Source organism: Ranitomeya variabilis, chromosome 1, assembly GCF_051348905.1.
Source record: "Ranitomeya variabilis isolate aRanVar5 chromosome 1, aRanVar5.hap1, whole genome shotgun sequence".
Lineage (NCBI taxonomy): Eukaryota > Metazoa > Chordata > Amphibia > Anura > Dendrobatidae > Ranitomeya > Ranitomeya variabilis.
This window is the reverse complement of record NC_135232.1, coordinates 888,294,961-888,308,877: the sequence shown is the minus strand read 5'-3', so window position 1 is coordinate 888,308,877 and position 13,917 is coordinate 888,294,961. Positions and strand designations below refer to the sequence as shown.

At 42.8% G+C, this 13,917-nt stretch overlaps 1 protein-coding gene across 1 annotated transcript in view; it reads left to right on the top strand.

Annotated features, from left to right (window-relative positions):
- The window catches only part of DKK2 (dickkopf Wnt signaling pathway inhibitor 2), a 272,962-nt gene that overhangs the window by 251,596 nt on the left and 7,449 nt on the right, over window positions 1–13,917 (top strand). Inside the window, exon 3 of the mRNA XM_077278436.1 lies at window positions 11,143–11,289. Within this exon, the coding sequence (XP_077134551.1) occupies window positions 11,143–11,289 (147 nt within the window). The remainder of the gene's footprint in view (window positions 1–11,142; window positions 11,290–13,917) is intronic.

Here is a 13,917-nt window from a genome sequence, read left to right as displayed (position 1 = left end):
GGCCATGTTTAGATTGCCTCCACTTTCCTGATTTGGGGCTTTATTTCTCCACGGCCCACTATATAGCCTAGGTATTTAGCTTCTTCCTTACCCAAGGCACACTTCTTCAGGTTTATTGTAAACCCCGCCTCTCTTAGAGCATCAAACACCACTTGGACTTTCTCCAGATGACTCTCCCAGTCCGGGCTAAAGATGACGATATCATCTAGGTACGCAGCAGCGTAGGCCTTATGTGGTGCAAGGACTCTATCCATAGCCCTCTGGAAGGTCGCCGGAGCTCCCTGTAGGCCAAACGGCATCCGGACATACTGGAAGCATCCATCAGGTGTTGAAAAGGCCATCTTCTCCTTGGCTTCCTGTGCCATGGGGATCTGCCAATACCCCTTTGTCAAATCCAAGGTGGATATATATCTGGCATGCCCAAGCCTTTCGATGAGCTCATCAACGCGGGGCATGGGATAAGCGTCAAACTTGGAGACCTCATTCAACTTCCGATAGTCGTTGCAAAACCTCCACTCTCCATCAGGTTTTGGGACCAGGACAATTGGGCTCGACCAACCGCTCTTGGATTCCTCAATGACTCCAAGCTTCAACATACGCTCCACTTCCTTGGAGATAACTTCTCGACGAGCCTCAGGAATACGATAGGGCTTCACGTTCACCCGCACATGTGGCTCTGTTAGAACCTCATGCTCTATGACCTTCGTGTGTCCTGGCAACTCTGAAAACAGGTCCCTGTTTTTCTGGAGTAACTCCCTGCACTGCTGTTTCTGGGTCTTCGATAGGGTCTCCGCTATAGTAACCGCTCCAACCTCACCTTCTGGGTTGCTTAACAACGATGGAGTTACTGTCGGCTCTCTATCTTGCCACGGCTTGATATGGTATACTTGGAATGGTTTCCGTCTTCCTGGTTGGTGAATTTTATAATTTACTTCACCAAGTTTCTCGACAACCTCATATGGCCCTTGCCATTTGGCCAAGAACTTGCTTTCCACCGTCGGAACTAACACAAGAACTCGGTCTCCCGGATTGAACTGCCTCACTCTTGCAGACCGGTTGTAGACTCTGGCCTGAGCTTCTTGTGCCTGGAGGAGGTGTTCTTTCACGATAGGCATCACCTTTGCAATCCTCTGCTGCATCAGGGCCACATGTTCAATGACGCTTCTGTGGGGTATGACTTCAGCTTCCCAGGTTTCCTTGGCTTTATCCAGGAGTCCTCGCGGATGTCGGCCATATAGAAGCTCAAACGGTGAGAACCCTGTGGAGGCCTGTGGAACTTCGCGAATGGAAAACATCAGATAGGGTAAGAGACAATCCCAGTCTCTGCCGTCTTTCTCTATAGCTTTTCTCAGCATGCTCTTCAGTGTCTTGTTAAATCTCTCAACAAGGCCATCTGACTGGGGATGGTACACCGAGGTCCTCAACTGGGAGATTTTCAGGGCTTTGCATAACTCCCTCATCACCTTGCTCATGAAAGGTGTCCCCTGGTCAGTCAGGATCTCCTTCGGCAGACCTGTCCGGGAAAAGACATGGACCAACTCGCGGGCTATACTCTTCGAGGAAGAATTTCTCAAGGGAATTGCCTCAGGATAGCGTGTGTCATAGTCCAGGATGACTAATATATACTGATGGCCCCGGGCTGATTTAACTAAGGGACCAACCAAGTCCATGGCAATTCTCTCGAACGGCACCTCAATAATGGGCAGTGGCACAAGGGGGTTCCGGAAATGAGGAGTGGGAGCAGTTAGCTGACATGTAGGGCAGGACCTGCAAAAGTTCACTATTTCCTGGTGACACCCAGGCCAATAGAACCTCTGCACAACCCGTTCCTGCGTTTTTTCCACCCCTAGGTGTCCACCCAAGATGTGTGAATGGGCCATGTCCAACACCTTCCGTCTATATGGACCCGGCACTACCAACTGCTCTACCAACTCCTCCCTTATTTCCGTGACCCAGTACAACAACTCCCCACTTATCAGAAAATGGGGAAATCTTGTGTCTGCCCCCGGCTCTTGTACCACCCCGTCAATAACTGTGACATTATTAAAGGCTTCCCTCAGAGAGGGGTCCCTATGTTGGGCAGTCCCAAAATTTTCACCGGTTACCTCTAACTCCATAATGTCAGATGCAGGGGACACTTCCTCCTCATCCCCAACCAGAACACAAAAAGGAAACCTGTCTGTCTCTGGGTGTGGCGACACCCTTCCAGGGTTCATTTGTTCCCTACTCTTGCTAGGGAGCTCAGAACCTTTTCCCCACAAATCCCAAAACAAACAGAAATCCCAGCCAATAATTATAGGGTGCAACAAGTCCTGCACGATGCCGACTATGTGGGACTCAGTGCCACATGCCATTTCAATGTCCACCCTGGCCAAAGGGTAGTCCTTTGCATCACCATGTATGCACCGCACTCTGACCTTCTTTCCCGGGAGCAGGTGGAGAGGAAAAGTGGCCCTCACCAGGGTCACTAGGCTCCCCGAGTCTAACAGTGCCGTGACTGCTCGACCGTTCACCTTTACGGGACACGCTTGAGGTCCCTCGTTGGGTGGAGAGTTCACACTGCAGGCTGGATACGCATAGTATGAACAACGGCGTCCCATGCTGCAGTCCATCTGCTCAGTGGTCTGGGAGCAACGGGCAGCTATATGTCCTGGCCCATGGCACCTCCAACAAATAATATCACCCGTAGGGACCTTGGGCACCACCTCCCCCACCCTTTGTGACCTTGGATGCGCCACCCCTTTTTGGGACTCAGCAGCTTTCTGGGACCACCAGTACGGCATGGGCTGCCTCCCAAAGGAGCCTTCCATCCCTTGGTACCTCTCGACCAGTCCGATCAGTTCGTCGGCATTCTGGGGATCACCCTGGGCAACCCAAGTCTGTATGGACCTCGGGAGGGAATGCACAAACCGATCCATCATCACCCGTTCTACCATCTGTGCAGGCGTAGAGGACTCTGGCTGCAGCCATTTCTGGACCAGGTGTAACAGGTCAAACATTTGGGAGCGAGGCGGTTTGTCGCGGTGATAGGCCCAGCAGTGAACTCGCTGTGCCCTAACAGTCAGTGTCACCCCCAAACGTGCGAGAACCTCGGCTTTCAATTTGTCATACTCCTTGGCATCCTGCAGGGTCAAATCATAGCATGCCTTCTGAGGTTCCCCCGTCAGGTAAGGTGCCAACACCTCTGCCCACTGCTCTGGCAGAAGTTTTTCCCTCTCAGCGACCCTCTCAAACACCGTCAGGAAGGCCTCAACATCATCCCCGGGAGTCATTTTCTGTAATGCGCGTCTTACCGTCTTCCGGACGTGGGTGTCATCAGCCAAACCTGGGGTTGGGGCGCTCGTCTTGCCCTGGATGGCGGTTGCCAGAAGCTGCATCTGCTGCCGTTGCTCCTGCTGGCTCTGCCGTTGCTCCTGCTGGCTCTGTTGTATCTGCTGCATCAACAGCCTGTTGGTCTCCTGCTGCTGTGACTGCAACAGCCTGTTGGTCTCTTGCTGCTGTGACTGCAACTGGACCAAGTGTTTCAGCAGGTCCTCCATTTTCCCCGGCAATGCTTGCTGGCTTACAGCCGACTTGACCCAGGACATTCAAAAATAGACTTACGTCTCCACTGGGAACGCTGCCCGCATGTCTACCACCAATTGTAGGGGTTTCACTCACTCAGGTGCGACGGCTGACACTTAGGAGGCAGGTTCCAACAAAAGTTCAGAGGTATATTGCTTCATAAACCAGTTAGCATATACAGAAAAACAAATAGCCTTTAGCTCAGGCAAAAGGAAAAAACAACTGTCCATTCCTTCAGGCTCAGACCTGGAGCCTTAACACCCTCTGGAGGCTTGCACCTCCACACATATCCACTGTGTTAAGCATTAGCCTGTCTTATATAGAGCTAACCATACCCAGTAACCCATCACATGATTAGCCATGTGGTCTGACATCACCACAGGTCCTGGAACAGATATATATACATGGTTATGTGCAACAAAGAAATACTCCGGGCTACATTACAGCAACAAGCCACCTATGCGACACATATCTCCCGTCGACTACACACCCTTTAGCCATGCTACAATATATATATATATATATATTGTAAAGCTGCGGTAGCTTCGTACGCAGTGAAGAAGCAGTGACCCACAAATTCAAACACAAAAGTCTCTTTTAATGTGTTTCTTCACAGCATAAAAGTCCAATTCACATAAATGCATATAACTTCAGTGGATAATATCAGTGACCAGTTTACACCGGTTCAAAGCAATATATATCACATGGCTTTAGATTTTGCGGTCCCTAAACAGGCCAGACTTCCCTTGTCCAGTTTCCCTGGGTGACCGCACGCCATCTCCCAGTCTCTATACGTCTCCACACACAGCCTCATATGTTGCAGACACTACACACGCCAGCCCTCCTCTGACTAATTCTCGTGGGTGTCCTGCATCACTGTATCACAGTCTCTTTACAGACTCTTTACTCACACAGCCGTACACAGTTTAGGATATCCTCCGGATAGCAGCCGGGCACCATATCCACCTGTTTGCAATCGTTGCACATGCTAGTCCTCTTTTGGGCACAGGACATCCACCTCCGGGCACAGGACTGTCCACATCTGACTCCTTCGGGCACAGGACATCCACCTCCTGGCACAGGACTATCCAAATCCGAGACCAGTACCATGGATGACTTGCATCTCTGTGTATGCTGCAGGTGCCAGGCTATTCAGCTGCCCTGGGTGCTGGCTCTGCTGGCCTGTGCCTCCATGCACTCTGCAGACCAGCACACACCAGACTGACACTAACGTGTACCTCGCACACCTGACACGGCCTGACACCTGACACACCCATACCCCTTACTGCAAGGTTTTTAAACACACACAAACCTGTGGCCTTCAGCCACATGGAAAACCCGGACCGGAAATCCGTGACTCTCATGCACACCTATGGACTTCACCCGTCTGCATGCACATTCTGGGGAGAACAAACAGCATCCCCTAGCTGTATCAGAGGCCACAGCCTCACTATATATATATACTGTATATATATATATATATATATATATATATATATATATATATAAAATTAAGAGACCACTGCAAAATGTTCAGATTGTCTGATTTTTCTTTTTATAGGTATACTTTTGAGTACATTGTGAGTTGTTCTTTTATTCTATAAACTTCTGACAACATGTCTCTGAATTTCCAAGCAATACATTTTGTATTTTTTTCTGAAAAAGAAAATTGGTCAAAATAAAAATAAAATCTAGTGCTTTCAGACCTCAAAAAGTGCAAAGAAAACAAGTTCATAATCATTTAGGAACAACAATACTAATGTTTTAACTCAGGAAGAGTTCACAAATCAATATTTTGTGGAATAACCATGATTTTTAATCACAGCTTTCATGCGTCTTGGCATGCTTTCCAACAGTCTTTCACACTGCTCCTGGCGCAAAAATGTAAGCAGCTCTTCTTTGTTTGATGGCTTGTGGCTATCCATCATCCTCTTGATTACATTCCATAGGTTTTCAATGGGGTTCAGGTCTGGAGATTGGGCTGCCCATGACAAGGTTTTGATGTGGTGGTCTCTTAAGAGCTTTATATATATATATATATATATATACAGTATATATATATATATATATATATATATATATATATATATATATACATATATATATCTATATATATATATTTATATGTGGGTGTGTTATATAATTACAAAATTTTTTAACTATAAATTCATATTTCTACAGTATATATTCGTTTATATTGCATGGTGAACACTGTGAAAACAGTATCAATGAAAAATAGTTCCATATCTATTGTATACATGTACAGTATTTACATATTACTGCTTTTTCACGAAACAAATATTTATTATATTCTAAGAGATATGATTGTATTGTTTACAGTGCTGTTTAAGGGCTTGCTTTTTGGTGTAATGAGCTGTTATTTTTTTGGTGCCATTCTGGGGTGAATTCAACTTTTGTATCACTTTTTTTTTTTTTTTTTTTTTAAAGGAGAGATAAAGATGAAAAGCAAATTTGGCACTGTTTTTCTTCTTTACTGTGTTCGCCATTTTTTATTGTTTAAATTAAACACCAGACCCTGCCTCTGGTAAAATCTGGATGTCAATAACCTGACATAGGAAGTGCTTTCCCTCTGTCAAACTATTTACATGTGTGGTCAGTAGCAGCTGTGATCCTGGCTATTGCAGTGGGAGCTTGACACCCTGGCAGGGGCACAGTTGGTGCGATAAATAAAACTTCACCTTGACATACATGTATTGCAGGGTGCACGAAGGGGTTAAACATACATACAGGATTGTTTTTCAAGTGGACATTCCTTCTAAGCATTTTTTGACCAGAGGATTCCATTTTTCAAAGCACTAAATAGAATTATTGTACATATGAATAACTAAGAACATTTCATTAAAGCACCACTCCAGTGTTTTTTGTTTTTTTTTTGCAGTATTGGAGTGGTGTAACTAAAAATAAGTTCCCTGCAGTTAGTCTCATACTTACCACCCACCATCTTTATCTGTTATCAGCACCACTCTGGTCATGTCCTGCATGTTGTGACCTGCCGTATCGCTCCAGTGTTTGCTGGGTGAGCAGGATGTCACTACTCAATGTGAATCTATGAAAGCCAAAACAAGGCTTTTATAGACTTGTATTGTGAGCTTACGACCATTACTACTTCGGGTCAATCACAAGTTGTGATCACAAGATGGCAGATCGGGCCTGGACAGCACCGTAAAGAGCAGAAGACAGCTGTTGGTAAGTATAATACTTAGGTAAGGGAACTTACTTTAGTGACACCATTACAACATTAAAGTAAAACAAATGCTGCAGTGGTGCTTTCATGCTTTCCAGTAAGCAACAAATGAAAGCAGCAAAAACTCCAGTGTTAAAATGTTCTTTAAGTAGAAAATCACAGCGCTTCAGGTAATGGTGGTGCTCAAGTAGAATCCTATCCATTGATGCAGTCACAATATAAAACTTGGCACTCAACATTCAAAATGCAAAAATACTTTATTTAAAGTAGTACAATACAGATTAATTAAAGACGTGTATATCTCAATCGCAGACCTTTATCGGTACTGGCAATAATAAATACAAAAAGGAAAATCTGATAAGTTAATGTCTACCTGTCACGAGGGTCTCACGCCCCCTGGAAGGCCTTGAGTTAGATGGTCAATCTGGACAATTAATCACTGGTCTTCTTTAGAGATGGTGTGATTTTGGTTCCCATATTAAATGTATTTAGTTTCTTCTGTTGCTGAAGAGGTTAACACCCCTTTCTATGCTAGTCAGAAATATGCAGCTCCATTTCAGCTGCTACTGATCTGGTTATTACCTCTTCCTATATAAACTGGCCCGACCTTCTTGTCCCTGCTGATGAAAGATTTGTCTTCCCGTGCTGTGTGCTAAAGGTAAGTGGTTGGAGTAAAGTAGTAGTAAAAGTGATAGGGATAGTTAGGCTCCCAGTTCTAAGGACAACTTGAGACCCCCTCTTCCTTACCCAAGACCATCACAGCGTGACACTATCATACAGTTCAAAAAGTGAAATAACAGTGTAAAAGAGTGCAAATGAGCCAAAGGCAAACTATGACAATAAAAAAAAATTGTAAGGGAAATGCATGGCATGATCACAGAAAAAATACAATGAAAAAACAAGAAAATAAATTGCACTTCTAAAAGGAAAAGAACATTTTGAAAGTGCAATTTCTTTTCTGGTACTGCTGTAAGGAGGTTGACTGGATCACGGGTACTTGCATGCCGGGTCCTGAACTAAAAGGGCTGCATCCTCTGTTCCCGGGGGAAAGCTTTGAGGAGGCGGTCCTTCCCCTGCAGCCTGGGGGAAGCTCTAGTGGGATGGAGCTTCCTGCTGTCTCAGGAGGGCAGGGAGAACCTGAAAAGGGCACGCAGCATCGGAAGGACAAGAGGAAAAAGCGCGCGAAGCAGGGCAGTCTGGCACCAATGGAGAGCAGCACAGAGAGCAGCGCGTAGAATGGTGAGCGGCACACCCTGCTTCCCCCACCAAAGGGTACTGGGGTGGCGATAGACCATATAGAAGGATCCCCCATCGCCTGTGGTGCAGAGCCGTGCAGAGCTGAGTCATGCGGAGCCGTGCCAGCAGAGCCAAGCTGGGTGCTGCAACAGCCAAAGAGAGTAGTGCTCCCTCCAGGAAGCACAAGCGCCACACAGACCAGAGACCGCTGTCACATGCCGTCGACAGCGGAGACCAAAGAGAGAGAGACGGGCAGTGTGTGCCCAGTGACCGCCATAAAGCCAGGTACCAGTCGCTTGAGGATTGTGAGTATCGTGTGCGTGCCGCCTGAAAGCTACCAGAAGCGTGACCATTATTTACATCCCAACTGTGCTAGTGAATATCGGTCCAGACACTTGTGACCTAACCTTGCCAGCGTATGTTAGCAGAGCCACACTGGGCTCGTACAGGACTGTGGCCCTCACCGTTAGTTAGCCACCACAGAATATGGACTAGTGGCAGTGGAAGGTACCGGAGACCGACCACTATCACCAGAAGGTGGGGTATTATTGTGTGCTGAACCCCATTAATAAGGACACCGTGCCCGCCATTGCTGGCGCTATAGGGTGCACAGCAGGAGCTGGAGTGTTTGGGCTTCCTGTAACCCTTGCTACCATATTGTCGTTATTTGTACCGTCGTACTTCAGTTTTGCCACTTACACTGTTTAATCCTTTACCTCCCAGCGTGGAGTGTTTCCCTTGTAAATAAACCTGTTAACCCTTGCTCTGCCTCCCGCGCGTTCCTGCTGGAACCTTACACTGCCACTGTATTTTTTTCTATGATCATGTCACATTTTTTCCTTACAATTTTTTTTTTTTATTCATACTTTGCCTTTGGCTCATTTGCCTTCTTACACTGTAATTTCACTTTTTGAACAGTATGATATTGGCACGCTGTGACGGTCTTCGGTAAGGAAGAGGAGCCTTTTTGGACTGTTTGATAGCCATTGATTTATCTGATTTTCCTTTTTGTATATATTATTTCTAGTACCATGGGATTGTACTACTTTTAATAAAATATCCAATGTTGAGTGACAAGTTTTATATTGTGATTCAAATATTCTATAAGCCTGGATTTTTTTTACACATTCTGTTTGAATGCAATTTTCTTATGAAAAAAGTAGAAGCAGATATAAAATAAAGTCATAAATATCTGTCTTCATCTATACTTTCTTTTTTTAATCACTTCTGGATATGACCTTTATCTACCCCCCCACTCCCTCAAGATGGCTGGACCATCATTGTAAATACGCACCTGTACTTTGTGTCTCCCCTCACCTCATTGTAGTTTGTAATCTCTCATAAGCAGGGTCGTCTTATTTTGCTATATTATTTTGCTTATATTGTATTATCTTTAAAGTTGTTATTTATGACCGTTGTGTATGAACTGTTAAACTGTAAAGCGTTGCGGAATATGTTGGTGCTATATAAATAAAGATTAATATTATTATTTATTATTATGACCTAATGAACTGCACTATACTAGTACCATATACAGTATGTCATAAAAAACATGTGAATCAACCTAAAGATGCTGGAAATTAAGGGGATCTCAGATTCTTTGCAATAATTTATGGAACAGATTGAGTCGTCATAGATTTTAGAATTTCCATAGAAATGTACAGTATTTTATTTTCAGATTTTTCAGATGACTTTATTTTCATTAGATCCTGATTTGATCGGATTTTTTTTAAAAGTAATAATTTTTTCAAAGGTATGAAGGGTGAAAAAAATGTAGTAAACTGGTGATGATTTGTGATCAGCTTTTTAATCAGTTTAGTAGGTAGAATACTTACATAATGAAATTTCTAGGTGACCCACCGCAGTCTCCACACTCTTCGTACATATGTAAATGCCATAGGTTCGCTCATTCTGGATTCTTTACGCGCTAATGATTTCTAATAAAACTAATTGTTTGGTGTGAAAAGCTTGGTCTATTTGTACAATCACATTTTACAAAATGTGGTAAATTGTAACAATGTAATAGAAAATCACAACATGCATAGAGTGAAAGTAATGAAAAACTGATGCGATGTCTGAAATATTCTAAAATATATCCATATGTTTCTTCAAAAGAAGGATCACTTAAAGACATCTTAATATTTCATGAGCAGAAGCGACTTAAATTTTAACTATTTGCTTGGGTGGTCACCGTTCTCCTTTCATTAAGCATGTAACAATGCAGCTTTCTATGCATCATTTGCAAAGTATTGAGCTTTTTAATTGGGATGATTGTAGGGAAATTGTGGGGCTTTATTAAACGTAAAAGCTTTGAAAAAGAAAATCTGTGCGTAATTCTTCTTCTGGAAGCAGATCCCTCTCTTGTTACGCTGTTTGTCCAATTTACTCCACACATTTTTTCTCTTCTTTCAAAGTATTTATTTTTACTTATTTTTAGTTTTGTCAGATGCACACTTTGCTGCTTACCCACAATTTTATAAAATCCCATTCTCTCCTCACGTGTCACCTTTCTTTTATGTTATGATTTTCTATCCTATCTCCTTATTTTATTGAAAAAAACAATACAAAACAAAATGATCATATAGCCTGTAGTAAGTAAATAAGTAAATAAATAGTAACAGTACATGTAAATAATATAGGGTATGTACTTATTTTATTGCCAAAAAGCCTTTCACCTTGTCCCTTTTTTTTAATAAAGGTCACCAACAATCCTAACACACTAAATTTGTGCGTAAATGCTTAGTAAATGTCTGTTGAAACTAAACAAAGCTAAAGAAAATATGGACCATCGATGTAGAATGATGTCATGTAAACGGTTAAACTTGCAAAAATATTCAATCTGAAAGTTCCACAGTAGAAAAGACTGTAGTGGTATGCCCTGGTGTATGGCATATCTGTAGAATCTCTCCTTGTATACTATATGTAATGCAGTAACTGCTCTATTCATATCGCCACTTCTCTTTAGGTATCCCAAACTACAAGATTCTAGGTACTAAGACCAGCATAGGCACAGATTATCAGATATGGATTGTCATTTTTACTATTTTATTGTTATATCTGAACACAAACATTACTTTTACTGATATACTGATTGTAACTTGACAACTTAAAATCTATACTATTATATTTTTCAACAGGTATATGTATCCCTGTAGCTGAAACTATCCTAACACCTCATATTCCGGAACTTGAAGGACGCCCAAAGAAGAACAGTCACATGTCTAACAAGGATTTGGGTTGGCAGAATATTGGAAGACATCATTCCAAAATGCCGCATATAAAAGGTGTGACCAAATAAATGAAAATTTCAATGCCTTAAAAGGGGTTGTCCCATGAACCAAGCACATTTTAGTTACTGGATCTCAGAATTAAAATATGTTCCATAATTGGATGTGTTAAAGCACCACTCCGGCATTTTTTTTTTTGCTCCACTCCAGCTTTAAATGTAATTTCCCTGCCCTGTCTCATACTCACCTGCCGCCACCTTCATTCTTTTCCAGCATCGCTCCCGTTGGTCTCCGGTGAAAAGATACCTGCCTGCAGCTCCAGTGTTTCAAGGAGCGCGCCGGAGGTCTTTCTTCAATACATCTCTATGACAGCCTCATTCTTGCTCTCAGACTTGCATTGTGCTCTTGTGACGTAACTTATGACTTCTACACAGTCAGAAGTTATGGGCACAAGAAGGCGCCATGGGACCGGAGCAGCATCGGTACAAGGTGAAGCCACCGGAAGGTGTGTATAAGAAAGGTGTAAGGGGGCTTACATTTAAAGTGACACACCAGCGCTGAAAAAAAAGCTGCCTGAGTGGTGCTTTAAAGAATTTTTACTGTCCCAAGACAATCTTATAAATGGGCCCCTGTGTAATAAATGTGTCTGGTTGGATATACCACAGCTCCTGGGCAGGGGAGGAGCTAATGAGTATACTTACAGTACATTACAGGATGGGATCACAGCTGATTCTTTCTGTGAGGAAAAGCAAGCTTTTCAAAAGTCACGGAAATGTTTCCCTCACAGAAACCAGCAGCTGTGATCCCATGCTGTCCTGTCTGTATACTCTTTTGCTTCCTTCCCTGCCCAGGAGATGTGGTATGATCAGACCATGTTACTGTATGGTCAGACACCGCCATGACACAGCACATAGCAGGGGCACATTTATAAGATTATCTCAGCACAAGAACATTTTTTAACACATCCAATTGCAATTATGAAACACTTTTATTCCAAGATCTATTGATTAAAATGTATTTTGCTAACGGAACAACTCCTTTAAAGTTAAAACAGAACTGTACTTTCAACAAACTTTGCACAAACCATAATTACATGTGATTAAGAAACTTTGTGAGGTATCTTATCAGAGAAATGAGCTTCCTTCCCCGATTATCAGATAATTCTTCTTCTACCCCCCCACTGCCTTCTGAAGTCACCATCCATTGTGCTGTTGGGAAAAAGCAGACCAAGTTCATCCTTCTCATAGGTAAATGGCTGGTGGTGTCGTATGACAAAGCCCATTATTCTCTATGAAGGGAAGGGAATAGATGAGGCAAACAGAAAAATATTATGCAAAGCTCTATAAAAAGTGTTTTTCCCCACATTACAGATGATTCAGATCAAGACAGCTCAGTTCGGTTTAGTAATATACTCCATGTTGCTGCAGCTTTTCTCTTTGAGCTTAATCCCTTAAGCCCCGAGGGTGGTTTGCACGTTAATGACTGGGCCAATTTTTACAATTCTGACCACTGTCCCTTTATGAGGTTATAACTCTGGAACGCTTCAACGGATCCTGGCGATTCTGACATTGTTTTCTCGTGACATATTGTACTTCATGATAGTGGTAAAATTTCTTCGATATAACTTGCGTTTATTTGTGAAAAAAAAAGGAAATTTGGCGAAAATTTTGAAAATTTTGCAATTTTCCAACTTTGAATTTTTATGCCCTTAAATCACAGAGATATGTCACACAAAATACTAAATAAGTAACATTTCCCACATGTCTACTTTACATCAGCACAATTTTGGAACCAAAATTTATTTTTGTTAGGGAGTTATAAGGGTTAAAATTTGACCAGCAATTTCTCATTTTTACAACACCATTTTTTTTTTTAGGGACCACATCTCATTTGAAGTCATTTTGAGGGGTCTGTTTGATAGAAAATACCCAAGTGTGGCACCATTCTAAAAACTGCACCCCTCAAGGTGCTCAAAACCACATTCAAGAAGTTTATTTACCCTTCAGGCATTTTGCAGGAATTTTCGGAATGTTTAAATAAAAATGAAAATGTAACTTTTTTTCACAAAAAAATTATTTCAGCTCCAATTTGTTTTATTTTACAAAGGGTAACAGGAGAAAATGAACGCCAAAGGTTGTTGTACAATTTGTCCTGAGTATTCTGATACCCCATATGTGGGGGTAAACCACTGTTTGGGCGCATGGCAGAGCTCGGAAGGGAAGGAGCGCCATTTGACTTTTCAATGCAAAATTGACTGGAATTGAGATGGGACGCCATGTTGCGTTTGGAGAGCCCCTGATGTGCTTAAACATTTAAACCCCCACAAGTGACTGCATTTTGGAAAGTAGACCCCCTAAGGAACTTATCTAGATGTATGGTGAGCACTTTGACATACCAAGTGCTTCACAGAAGTTTATAATGCAGAGCCGTAAAAATAAAAAATCATATTTTTTCACAAAAATTATCTTTTCGCCCCCAATTTTTTATTTTCCCGAGGGTAAGAGAAGAAATTGGACCCCAAAAGTTATTCTACAATTTGTTCTGAGGACGCTGATACTCCATATGTGGGTGTAAACCACTGTCTGGGCGCATGGCAGAGCTCGGAAGGGAAGGAGCGCCATTTGACTTTTCAATGCAAAATTGATGGGAATTGAGATGGGATGCCATGTTGCGTTTGGAGAGCCC